Source organism: Lytechinus variegatus, chromosome 12 (assembly GCF_018143015.1).
Source record: "Lytechinus variegatus isolate NC3 chromosome 12, Lvar_3.0, whole genome shotgun sequence".
Lineage (NCBI taxonomy): Eukaryota > Metazoa > Echinodermata > Echinoidea > Temnopleuroida > Toxopneustidae > Lytechinus > Lytechinus variegatus.
In genome coordinates this window covers 20,731,921-20,745,504 of record NC_054751.1, presented here as the reverse complement: position 1 = coordinate 20,745,504, position 13,584 = coordinate 20,731,921, and the positions used below count along the sequence as shown (strand labels likewise).

General features: G+C 38.0%; 1 protein-coding gene across 1 annotated transcript; it reads right to left on the bottom strand.

Annotated features, from left to right (window-relative positions):
* Positions 1-5,713: 5,713 nt before the first annotated feature.
* LOC121425097 (mannosyl-oligosaccharide glucosidase-like) lies at positions 5,714-9,867 on the bottom strand. The gene is made up of 2 exons (XM_041621072.1): positions 9,025-9,867; positions 5,714-8,512 (listed from the first exon to the last, which is right to left on the bottom strand). Exons 1-2 carry the CDS (start codon positions 9,739-9,741, stop codon positions 6,617-6,619), a joined length of 2,613 nt encoding a protein of 870 aa, XP_041477006.1. The 5' UTR covers positions 9,742-9,867; the 3' UTR covers positions 5,714-6,616.
* Positions 9,868-13,584: the final 3,717 nt, after the last annotated feature.

Genomic DNA, 13,584 nt, shown 5'->3' with positions numbered 1-13,584 from the left:
GCACTGTACATACTCCTGCCCAATTCTACAAGTACGATGATACACCGATCCTGTGGACTGCACTTTTATGGATGACGATAATTTCCATAATGAGGATAAAGGTGGTGATGATCAGTGGCGGACCGTGACCCGGAGGAGACAAAGCCTTGGAGGGGCACAGCATTGTTCACAAACAATACAGTGCCCCTCCAATCATTGTCTCCTCCGGGTCATGGTCCGCCACTGGTGATGATGATGATAAAGATGATATTAAGCTGATGCTGGTGAGGATTATGCCATTATCATGTAGGTGATGATGGTGTCCAGGAAACGACCAACAGCAAATTAATCATTTCAATGTATCAATCATCATCTACAGTGTCCCCCTTCAAATGAAACCAGGAATTATGTTACATGTACTTGACTTGTAGTGTGTTGCAAGAATGTGATCAATTCCAAGTCTCTTTTCGGACCCTAAATCAATCGTATGCTGGGCCGTCTTACAAAGAGTTACAATTGATCCAATCAATCTCAACTGTATGGAAATCCAACCATATCATTTTTTTCCTACAGGAAATGTGCACAACCTTTTTAGTAAACAAAGAGAAACACATTGAATTTTCAAGAGAATGATGTTGATGAATGTACATCATATCTAGGCAGCATTTATCTAGTAAATATTCTGAATAAACTTGCATTTTAGTCTGTTGCTGGCATTCCATAGCTGTGGTTGATCCGATCAATCGCAAGTATGGATGGCCAGCAACGTCAACATCTATTTATGCACATTTGTTCAAAATATTTTCTATGATGTATATTCATGCATTCATCGTTTTCATGAAAATTTAGTGCTTCTCTTTGGTTACAAAAGACATTTTGCAAATTTCCTGTAGAAAAAATTATGACCCTGGTGGATTGCCATAGTTACGGTTGATTGGATCAATTGCAAATCTTTGTAAGACGGGGCCCTGGTCTGCTTCTTGCAGCATGGAGTGTAATCTGAATATTTGCAATTGATAACTTACATGTACCATGCAGAACCAAGAACTGCACAAATGAGACAATATTAGTTTCATGAATCTTTATTTTGTGACATTACACAACATGATGTCATACTCATTTACAAGAACATCAGCTTCCACGAAGCACCGTCAAACCTAAATCATATTCAAATACAATGCCCAAACAGATTCGTAAATACTTTAGTCTACATCAAAGAACAAAAATAATACCCAATCAAAATAAAAATATATCACTTAAAAGAGAAAAAATAAGACTTTACTTCCTAAATCTGCATTATTGGATAAACTTTCACAATGCAATGAATAGGGATGGCTCCTTTTTTAGTTCCCACTTCGAAGGCTCTTTTAGCACTTAGCAGAGTGGGGAAGTGTGGATTCATGCCATGTCAACAACACATGACCCTCTGTTTACAAGACAAGAGTTAAAACCCCTCCACCACAATAGGTGGTTTCAGACCGCCTCGAAGTTCGCCAGTTCCAGGTATTCTCTGATCGGGAAATTTACCCCGATCAGAAAATACCAGGTATTTTGGTAATGTGAAAGCAAACTACGCGTAATCTCCCCGAAAGAAAATACCCGCTAAATAGTAGGTACTTGGCGAAATTATGAGAACTTTCGTGGGGATTTTTCCAAGGTCGCAGGTATTTTGGCGATGTGAAAGCAAATTACGGGAACTTTTAGCCCAGCGTGTCGTTGGGCGCGGCGGCGTGGGTGGCTGCTGGGCTAGTGAATTTGAATCTCGCGCCTTGCCTGCTTATCAGACCATACTGCGCATGCTCGTAACTTCGGGAACTTATCCCGAAGGGTACGTCGCGGGGCGGTGTGAATGCAGGAATAATTAATGGGTATTTTTTAGCCAAAAAAAGTTCTCGTAATTTAACGGGGATTCTTGTGATCGAGGCGGTTTGAAACCGCCTAATGATTCCACTTAATGGAGATAAAATGCTAAGCAAACCCTAATAATATACTAACGCAGTTCTTGTATAGCGCATATCACATTATGTCATAACGTCCATTTGTGCTTCCAAAAGACTTGGATATTAATACCCTGGCATTAGCCCTTCAGCCTTTTACAGCTCGGATGACATTTAAAGGAATAAATTCCTTGGAATAAACCCCCAAATACCTCAGATTTCAGAACCCTCCAAACAAGATTCATATCATATGGTTTTGGAAGCATCAACATTAACAGGTGTATGTAGTAGTATGGTAGGATACACAGATTAATAAGTTGCATGCTATTTTACATTAGCACTGCAATCACAAACAATACATCAGATATCTATTTCTTCTTTAAAGCAAGATGTCTCAAATGCTTGGGCAAAACAATATAATTTCACTTAAACTAAATATTGCAATAAAGTCAGTGCAAAAAGGTAATTTAAAGTTTTAAACCAAGGCATTTTGCAGAATTTCATACCCGCATTTGCTCCCAAGCTTTCATCTGAAACATTCAAATAGTATAGGAAATTATTAAAGTGATATCTTGAGCAGATAATATAATTTGATCCTTAAAAAAGGTACAAGGAGTTTGCCAATAATATCAGACCTTTATCTCTCCTTACAAACTTCACTGAAGGAGAAGAGGAAAGCTGAAAGCATAAAAGGAAATGCAGTTCCACTTTTTTTATCATAATTCTGCTGAGGGTTTCATACAAGATTTGAAGGAAAATGCACATATTCCCTACACAAACCATCTTTTATCCAGTTCAAATTACATTACTACAGATACACTGTAATACATACATGTCTTAGATTGTAAATCAATGTCTCTGTATGTATTTCACAGTGAAACTGAAACATATGTGCAAGTTCATACAGCTCAATTTTATGTTTTGTCACCGAAGGAAATGCCTCATATACTGTACAGTCATTTCTTTGTGTACTGCATGATTACTACTTCTTGAACGTATAATTCTGGGAGATTTTTTCCCCCCAGTTCCTCTAATGCTTCAATCACAATAAACTGTTTACATTTGCTATGTCCAGATAACAAAGGTCATAATGCTTGAGTTTCAAATACAATGCAGTTTTAACTTTAAATTAAATTATATTAGGAGTGTACAGAATTGGGCCAATGCCACAACATACATGTAGCATACAGTAGGATAAACTCAGCTATACATTACAAACATTGAATTCAAGGAATAAACATGATTTCAATATGCAAAACAACACATTCCTGTCTAAGAATTGATACAAATATACACACTTGATCAAGAGAATGGATGGACTTGAATTTAAATTGCTAAGACATCACTTCATCAATCTGGCAAGTCTTTATAATTCTGTAAATGTGATTTGTAATTGTAATATACATATCACAGTGAAATCTGAATACTGCAATTCTTAATTTTCCTTGTGAGAAAAGCCTTTTTCTTGCACAGGAGGAAAGGCAATGGGTGATTCCTTCACTTGTCTATAACACATATCACAAAGACATACAGTTGAGGCCAAAATGTTTACATGCACCCCTGGAATTCAGTGTTCGCTTGCCAAACATTGTAAAATCTACTATATCTTCAGAAATATAAATACTACCATGATGAATTTGGTATCAAATGAAAGAGCGTATTAAGCTCTTTAACTGTATTCTATTGTTTGTAATAATATTTTCAAAAAAATACAGAAATGATAAATTTATGATTTATATTACATTTTCTATCATATGTCAACACTGAATAAAAAAGTGTAATCTGAAATGTGTTGAGAAGTAACTACATGTAGTACAAATATGAAATGTTTTTGTCAAGTTTTTGTTTTTAATTTATCTAAAATATAAAGTATTTTTTGGGGAAAAATTACATCTAAATATTTTTCAGCTCCTGATGAAAAAGCAATGTGATAAAGGGGCAAGACATACTCATTTGTTTGATAGCAAATTCGTCATGATAGCACAAATATTTTATAACATACAGTAAATTTTACGATGTTTGGCAAGTGTCAGGGGTGTATGTAGTGTAAACTTTTGGCCTCAACTGTACATGTTGAAGTCACAAATATGTAAGAGCCAAGAGGGGGATAAAAACCCCATTTATGTTTTTTCACGAAGATAACTAAAATGAATGCAAATAAGTGCATATCACACCTATACAACTCCCAAGAATGTTCTGTTATCTGATTGGTCTCAATTCGATCATATGATATTCAGCGAATTGCACTGTGGCATCCAAAATGCAATATCCTGCACTCTGAAGTAATACCAAATGCACTATCCTGCACTCTGACATCATACCAAAAGCACTATCCTGCACTCTGACATCAGTGTGCAGGATGGTGCGAGGTCTGGCTGGAATTATCCAGAATTTAGATCAAATATAGCATTCGGGGCAACTCAGTTACATAGGGGAGGGGTGTATAAAACAAATAATGCACTCATTTTTGTGCATAGAGGACCTAAATAATGAACTCTTGCCAAATGGATATACCGCACTCGGTCCTGCGGACCTCGGTGAGGTACATGTATATCCATTTGCTCTTCTCGCACACCGTTCATTATTTGGCCCTGCAGGCACGCGCTTATGTGCATTATTTGTATATTAGCCCATGTGTACACCTTCACCTTCAAAAAGTATACACTGGATCATAACCAGTGTGCATGCTATCTTAAAAACATGTCCTAAGATTCAAATATTAAGAAAGCACTAAACCATATCTACTGTGAGGATTTTAAAATGTTAAATTTCAATTTGGAGGGAAAACCTACAACTCTCATCAAGTAAGGAAATATCACAGAAAATTCACAATTTTAGAATTGACAAATACATTTATACACAAATATACCTGTATTGCTCCTTGATACAATCTAAAATACACAAGAGCACAATACTCAAGTAGGTGAAATGTTTAATCACTATACAACAAAAGTCACAACACAAAGGGAAAAAATATATATATAAAACTGAAACATTTGTACTCCTATCAGAGTGCTACTATTCAAACATTAAACTGAATGTATCCAGAATTTCACACACTGAAACATGTCTTGCTTTGAAAATAAAATCAACATATCACTAGATAGGTCTATCATAAGAAAGGTATTTGAGTGTGCAAATTTCCAGTCCTGTTAGTAAGCCAAATTCATATCAGGTTGTTGCAAAACAATCCCTTTTTATTGTTCTTTTATGACCTTTTGAACTTGTTACTCTAAAAATAATTAGATTGATCATTGTCCATCCTATAACACATGAGGGCAAAGTCTGAGGTTTATCCAACAAATAACAACTAACCCTTTTGCAGGAACAAGAAATTCGCAGGTACTGTACAATGGCTTTGAAGTTGCACATGTACTTCATTAGCAGATACCTTAAAACTACCGGTAATCAAATTAACCCATTGAAGAGACAGCCTGCATACAGTATATGCAGGCTGGGGTCTATGGAGAACATGTGTTATGGTGAAATCATTCAGTATCACATGGGTTAATGTTCCTCCTTTACATGCTTACACACATTTTGATCTTATGGTTATGGCAAAATCAAAATGGAATTGAACTGAATTAGACAGAAAATAAGAAAATAATATAGGATATTTATATTGCGCACATATCCACCTTGTTAGGTGCTCAAGGCGCTCCTATATTACCCGGCTAAGCTAGGCGTTCATAGCGCACACAGCTTCTTAAGGAATTACTTCCTACCGGTACCCATTTACCTCACCTGGGTTGAATGCAGCACATTGTCGATCAGTTTCTTGCTGAAGGAAATTACGCCATGGCTGGGATTCGAACCTACGACCCTCTGTTTCAAAGTCCGAAGACAAATCCACTGGGCCACAATGCTCCACAAATACACATATTTAACAATAACCATGTTTGGAGGGCATATGTATCAACAGAATAATTCGACTTTGATAGCCTGTTGATTCAAGAACCAACTAATGCCTGCACCAAATATGTGTCCAATAGTATTCAGGGTAATGCGGTAATGAAGCTGGCAAACTTTTCTTAGGTGCCTTTATTAGATTCTTTATTCCTTTTCTTTACCATCAGCGTAATTTGAAATCCAATATTTGTAGATTCAAATTCTTTGCACCTAAAGGCAAAGTTTATATGTCAAACTTGATAAGGGTTTCTTCACTTCCACTACATGTATGTGAAAACAGAAAGCTATTGGGCTATCCTTACCTATCACTACACACAAGGACAGATTGACATTCATATTATATTGTTCAAAACTTATAAACAAAACACATAGGATTATTATTGTTGCTAAAATTAATGTCTGTCAAAGGGACACAACGTATATTTACGTTTCCCATCACACTGTATTTTTGAAGGGCAAGTATTGCTTCTTTTCTCTGACCCAGTGATCAAGCTGTTGTTATCAAAGTAGCATTTTGGGGGCTGACTAAAGTCGGGTGATCAATTTTGGGAAGTTACAGAAATACAAAATGGTATAGAAATACAGTATTTCATCTTAAAATTATCATTACATACCAGAGAAGAACAGTCAAAGGCAAGTTTCATCATTCAAAATGATAATATTCACATGATAAATTCCAAGTATCAGCATCAAAGATTTAATCAATCTAATGGGATAAAATCAAGAAACAAATACAGATAACACTTAACAGAATATTTTCATTTCAGGAAAAAAATGTTAAAATTACATGACTAATAAGATTCTGACATCATCAGTACAACAAGAGCTGACCAACCAGTAAAAGGGTGGCATCCTTGCCCTTTCCCAGTTATATCATTGTAATTTTCCCACACATACCCTGACCTATTATATTGCTTAATAATATTACTAACAACATTTGCCCTGAGTTCACTGTAAATTTCTTTAGCTTGAGCAGCATAAGGACCCGGAACATTAGCGTAATGATGCAAGGCACGAAGAGCTAGGTAATTCACATTGATCCAAACAGCTCCACGCCAGTATGGTGGATCGTGTTCAGTGTTATGTTTCATGTACAATGGATCGCTCTTTGATAAGGATCGAAGTCCATAGTTTGTCCACAACATGTCAGGGTTTTTCATGTCGGTGAGGGTCTTGCCAAGTTTGTCAGAGTTAGGGTCTAGGATGTGGAGAAGGAATGGGAAGAGGCTGACATATCCAAAGGAATTGACATACTTGTTGGTAGGTCCAAATTTTGATTTGACAACACGAACCATCTCCATCTGGACAGGTTGTTGACCTGGTTGGCGGGGCGGTGGGTGAGGGCGCTCTAACAAAACTCTAGCTGTATGGTTCCCAAAGTCACTAAACATTTTTGCCTTTGGCGACCAATGAAGCTTCTCAAGAAGGGCATTATTAGTGAGGACATGCAATGTATGCTCATACTGATCATATGGTAACCCAATGGTCTTGCCTATCTCAACCATCACACTTGAAGCCAATGCCATCCAACAACGCAGATCGATGTGACGTTCTTCACTTGAGGGATGGGAGGCTCGAGGATAGTCATCAAATCCAGAGGTTAATGTCTTAGGATTTAACTCCCGATTTGTCTTGCTATCACGACCCTTCCAACGATAGGATGTTGGGACTGGACCATACTGAGTTGTGTTGAACCATTGGAACCATTTAGCTAACCTGGGATAGATATGCTTTAGGAAGGATGTGAACTCTTTCTTTGGGATTACAGATGATCCGTCCCTCAATATTGATTGGAGGGGTAGGAAAAATGTTGGAGGGTTAGCATTTGTATCATGTTGAACTACAAACTCTGCAGGCACCTTACTTCTAGCCTCAGAGTCTAGAATCTGTTCTCTAGGTATCCAACCATCTGCATTCATTAAATCAAGCCAGTGGCCTATGATGTCTACACTGATGTAAGGATCCCACTTGCTAATCAACAGATTGTGAAACCCTTCATCCCACAGGAAACCACGAGGAAAGAACGATCGTGAAGGCACTGCAGTGTAAAGAGGAGCTGTCCAGTACGCTACCGGTTCAGTATTATGCTTGGATTGGACAACCGAACTTCCATAGAAATACCCAATACCTCCTATCATGTTACTCATTGTTGCTTTTGCAAACGCTACTTCATCAGGTGCGTATCCCTTCTCAATCAACCCGAACTTCTCTTCAAAACGCTGGTTGAAATTATTGCTGAAGCTTTGCACAAGACTTGTCAACTCGGAACCAGCAAGCTCCTTTTCCCTGTCCGCTTTGCTTCCTGATTCAAAGACAACATCCATGATGTATGGAGGTTCTACAGTCACTTGATAGACAATGATGTTTGCCATCTTGTCAGGTGATGCTGCAATCGTTTGCTGGTCATTCCCGACAAGACCAAGAAGCTGGATCTTCTTCTTCAACTCATGATACTTCAACCGCCGCATGACAAGGTCCTTGATAGCATGGAGACCAGGAGTGTAGGACACCAAGTAGTTGTTCATTCTGACTTTCGTTGGTTGTGGGAATCGAAGGACAAACTTCCCGAGCTCTTCTGTGGTGCCCTTGATGCCCAGCAGTTGATTTCCATCCAGGATTGGTTCAATTGATCCTTGACCATCGAGAGCAAAGTAAAACATGAGGCTCAGTGTTTTCTTCTCCTTTGTCTGCAGAAATAACATTACAAATATAATATTAATGATAATCAGTTATCAGTATATTATTTTCATCCAGTTCAGAAGGTAGAAAAAATAAAAAGATCACTAACATTCAAATCACTCTGCCAACATCCCCCCCCCCCTTAGAAAGAGCCTAGGGTGTAGCATAGGAATTAAACATAAACACAAATATAATACAATTCTCCAAACGCCCGAATTAGAAACCAATTAGATGTAGCAATAATTATAATACTGCAAATCTCGAAATAGAATTAAAATATAAATAAAAAAACAGTGCCAAGATTTGGTTAATGATTAATCCATGAATAATAAAATAGGTCTGGAACAGAAAGCCGATAATTAACTCTCTTATGAAAATATATTTCAAACTCATCATAGCAGATCTACATTGTTATTTATCAACCTATATAAAAAATGTCAAATTTTTATCTTGTAGAAATTCATAAACTAAATTCATTAACTAGATAGTATATTAATCAGTACTTAATACTACTACTTACAGTGTCTACTCCATCTTTGTATCGGACAGAAATAGATGCCGACCAGTCCCCTCCTTGAAGTCCACCTCCACTCTTTGCAAAAGCCGTTTTTATTTGGAATGGACCATCAAAAATATCTTGAATTCCAAAATTAACACCATCATGTTCAATCCAACCATACTTGTCCAACCCATCTCCTTGTTCACATGTGTGCCTGAATTTCAGATCGGGATTTTGACTAGGAGAAGTTGGTTGTCGAAACCACATAAGACCCACGACAGGTGATTTTGGAGAGCGTGTCTTTAAGCCGAAATAGACGCCGGGGCGGTATGTACCCCAAAACCGCCCGGGACTTTTGGCGGCGGAACTGGCATCACTCGCTATGGTAAGTGGAGCGCTTAGCGGCGTCTTCACAGCTGATCGAAGGACATGCTGATACCACATGATCATGAGGGGTATGCTAATCATCAGAGATGTCAACAGAAACATTATGAACTTCGAAGATGATTGTGCCGCCTCATCCTTTGCCTTCCGAGACTGTGCTCCATTTCCAAGTTTCGCATGTTTAGTTTCACGGCTGCGGGCTCCTCCCACTCCGTCAGTGAACCGCGATCGGGGAGATACACCCGCTTGCTTACGTTGCTTCGGCATCTTGATCAGGTGTTTGAAAGCAACGCGATTCGCAAGGTTTTTGCCACTTCTATAAGTAATTTTCAAAATTTGAAATATAATACTCATGAACAATTCTGCTCCACTCCAGCTAATTTAGCATTTTGCACCGCAAAATGCTGGTCGATGGCTAAACATTCATACCTTTTTTTCAAACAAGTCGCCTTCTCTTAGTGTTAAACTTACGCATACGGTATACCGGTATACGTATCGGTACGGTTTATTAGTCTTTCACCTGCTGCACCCGGCTCTTTCAGGTTCGTTCGGATATATGTATAACTAAGTCGCCACGTGTCCGTAGTCTCAAATTTCGGGAGTAAATAAACGTAAGATTGCATATATAGCCCCCATAACTAGATTTTTAAACCCATTTTTCATTTTATTTTCAATTTTCAACACACTAACCAGTAATAAAAAATAATGAATCATTGGTTGCTAACATAATACGCTCAAAGCAAGAATTGAATTGAAAGAGACCCATTATATTGTAAAGTATGCTACTGAGGCATGTATGTGTTCATGAGCCTAGCTTTTTCTGTCTAGGCATACTCTGACATTTTTTTCAGTAAAAGCTCTTGTTTTAATTTATGAGACACAACTATTCGACTTTAAATCCTTGTAGATAACCTAACAATAGAAATGTAAAAGAGATGTCAGGAGAGGAGGGGTTGGCTCCACGATCGTGACCGCGTTGGGGTGCTGGTTCTAAAATCAGTTTTGGGCAACTAAATTGACTATGAGGCAATAATAAATACATACAAATTATATGTATAAATTATGAGGCTAATTGGTCGGTCCAAAATTCGAGCACTTTCCCGAACGGGAGATATTGTGAAACTTTCACCATTATGCATATAGGCCTACCCGGCTCTGTCTTAATACAAAGAGTTACGATTGATCCGATCAATCGTAACTCTAAGGAAATCCATCAGTGTCATAATATTTTTTTTACAGAAAATTTGCACAATGTCCTTTGTAAACAAAAAGAAGCATAGTGAATTTTCAAGAAAACAATGAATGCATGAATATATATCATAAAAAATATTTTGAACAAACATGCATAATAGATATTGATGTTGCTGGCTGTCCATAGTTGTGATTGATCGGATCAGTCACAACTCTCTGTTAGACGGGCTCCCTGTGTAACAGGGATCATAGTGACACTTGCCTCCTACGAAGATTCTGCTAGGATCGAAAGCTTAGGCCCCTTTTGACTTTCGAAAATAAAAGTGATTAAAAATGAGCAGGGCCCGCGGAAGCAGGGGGATAGGGCTTGAGCCCCCATCCCCTTTTTCCCAAAACCATGTACAAAAACGTAAAAATGACCATACGATTGTGATTTTTTGCATGATGGTCAGCCCCCCCCCCCCCCCCCCCGCTTTGAAATCTGTTCCGCGGCCCCTGTAAAGTTAACTTAATGTTGAGGAATGTTCAGGGAATAAACTTTACTTCCAGCAGCAGCAGCTATGGTTTTCAATCATTCAATATACATTCATGCCAGGGCCCTATAGAAACATTTTTTTTTCAAAGGGGTGCTGGTTTAATTTGACAAGCCAAAAACGGTATTTTCACTACCAGCGAATGTCATTTCTGTCAAGAGAAATTTGAAAAGCACCCCCCCCTCCAAAAAAATTTGTTTTGCTACAAAATGAAGTTGATTTTGGTCCATGAAAAAGCAATGCAAAAAAAAAAGATGTTTCCAATATAAGAAATGAAGGTGATCGACATTTTGCCCCATTTTATTTACAGGGGATGTTGCCTATATGGTAAATAACACATGCAGGCGAGGTGACGGCGCAGCCATGGCCATACACAGAAATTTTTCGCTGGGGGGGCGTAAAATTGTCCGAAAAAATCTGGAAAGTGAGGTAGCGATTGTAAACACCGAGCTTGTCTTTTGGGGCACTTTTACATTTTGTTAAACTGAAATTAAAGTAATACTTGCATATTTGGTAAATTTTTTGAAAAATTTTAAATAAAAAAATTCTGGGGGAAATTGCCCCCCCCCCTCCCGCTGCGTACGACAATGGACGCAGCACCCCCGTTTCCCAGGACCATGACTCATGTTTCATACGCATGCATGACTTATAATTTTTTCAACTTTTTTCAAAAAGATTTCTGTACAATGGACATAATCATATTAAAAGGTGCACATGACTTTGCTCACAAGCGGAGATGGCGCTATTGTCATTGATGTACATATATGCCGTTGATCATTTTTATCCACCTTTATGCTGGGAAAGATTAAGTCGGGTTGGAATTCGACGATAATCAAAATAATGGTCTGATTTCATATAGTTAAAAAACATGTACCTCATTGTAATTGGTAATTGAAAGGTATAATAGCATCCAATCATTGGTTAAAGAAATCCAGGGGACTGTAATAATGACAAATTTCCCACATGCAGAGTGAAACCCTTGACCCCCCCATCAATGAAAGCAAAAAATAAAAATATAGTCGGCCCTACGTCAAACCTGCCATAAAAGGTATTCAAGTGATTTCGATTAAAATATTAAAAAGGGCAGCCACAGATTTGTATAAGTCAGTTTCTTCGATAAACATTCAGCTGCAATGTCTATTATCTCTAGGCAGATAAAAAACACTAGGCCAGTATGCTAGATTCCCACCAAAAACAAAACCGATAAATAATTTAATCACAAAAATATTTCATATCTGTATTAGAGCCTTTGTCCCCCTCTTATTTCATGAAGTAAAATGCACTTTAAAATTCCGACGCATTAGTTAGGATCATGAGTTGGTGGTGAGTTATGTAAAATTTTAAAAAGTCATTTATCGGCTTTTCAGGGGAAACTGAACAGGAATCATATAAATATTTGTTTTATTTTACTTCCAAATCATGCCTGCATCATACGCTGTAGCATCTTGTATGTTCAAAGCATGACTGACCTCTATCCAACGTAGCAAAGTGGCGGAGTATATTAGAAAATGAAAATTTGTATGTTTGATTGTGCCTTTGAATAAAGCCAATTAATGGTTTTGAATCGACTTTTGATGGGTTTGAAATGAATATCTAAATATCAATTATAAATTCAAGTTTATACAGAAATCAAAAACATAATCCACATTCTTTTAACTTCACTCTTTCTTTCTTGTTTGGCGGCATACCGACCCCCCCCCCCCTGCCCGCGTTGCAGAAGAATATTTGCAACTGGATCTGATCACTTTTGGGTCTTTTATGTTCATTATGTTCATTCGCCTGCTCTTTTCATCTGTCAGCCATGCCCCAGTGCCCCCCCCCCTCTGCTTGACTAGATTCACATTGAAAAAATTATTTTCATTTTCATTCATTCATTTATACTTTCTATTTCTTCCTTTTTTTGGGGGGGGGGGTTACTCGCAGGAAAATTCCCTGAGTGATATTTGATCTTTTCACCTCATCAGAAAGCCCCCCCCCTCCATCCCTCCTGGGATTTTCAATCTTGGATCCATATAAGACACTTTCGGCCCTTTTAATTTTAACCCAAAGTTACATGTCACTTAATAAGCCGACCTATTTGAAATTCATAGGTCAATAGTAATATTGGCCTTATTCTGCGTCGTGTATATAAGTGGAGATAAAAATACTTTGAGAATAACTCTGTCAATTAGGAACCATTATAAATGTAGGCCTGCATGATGAATGTGTGTGGGGTGCATGAGTATCATATTTTTCTTTTTTTGGGGGGGCGGGGCGGGGTCGATCTGCCGGTCGGTGGCATCCGTCCACTTGGATAACTCAAACTCTTGAGGGTTTTTTTAAATCAAACATCATCATGTGACGTACATTTTTACATCTAGCTGTTGATCACGCGAGGTCCGTTTGTGAGTATATATTTCGGGGGCTGGACTCTGGAGACCTATAATCTCTCTATTTCGTATTTCCTTTTTTTTAATTCCCCCCTATTTTTTTC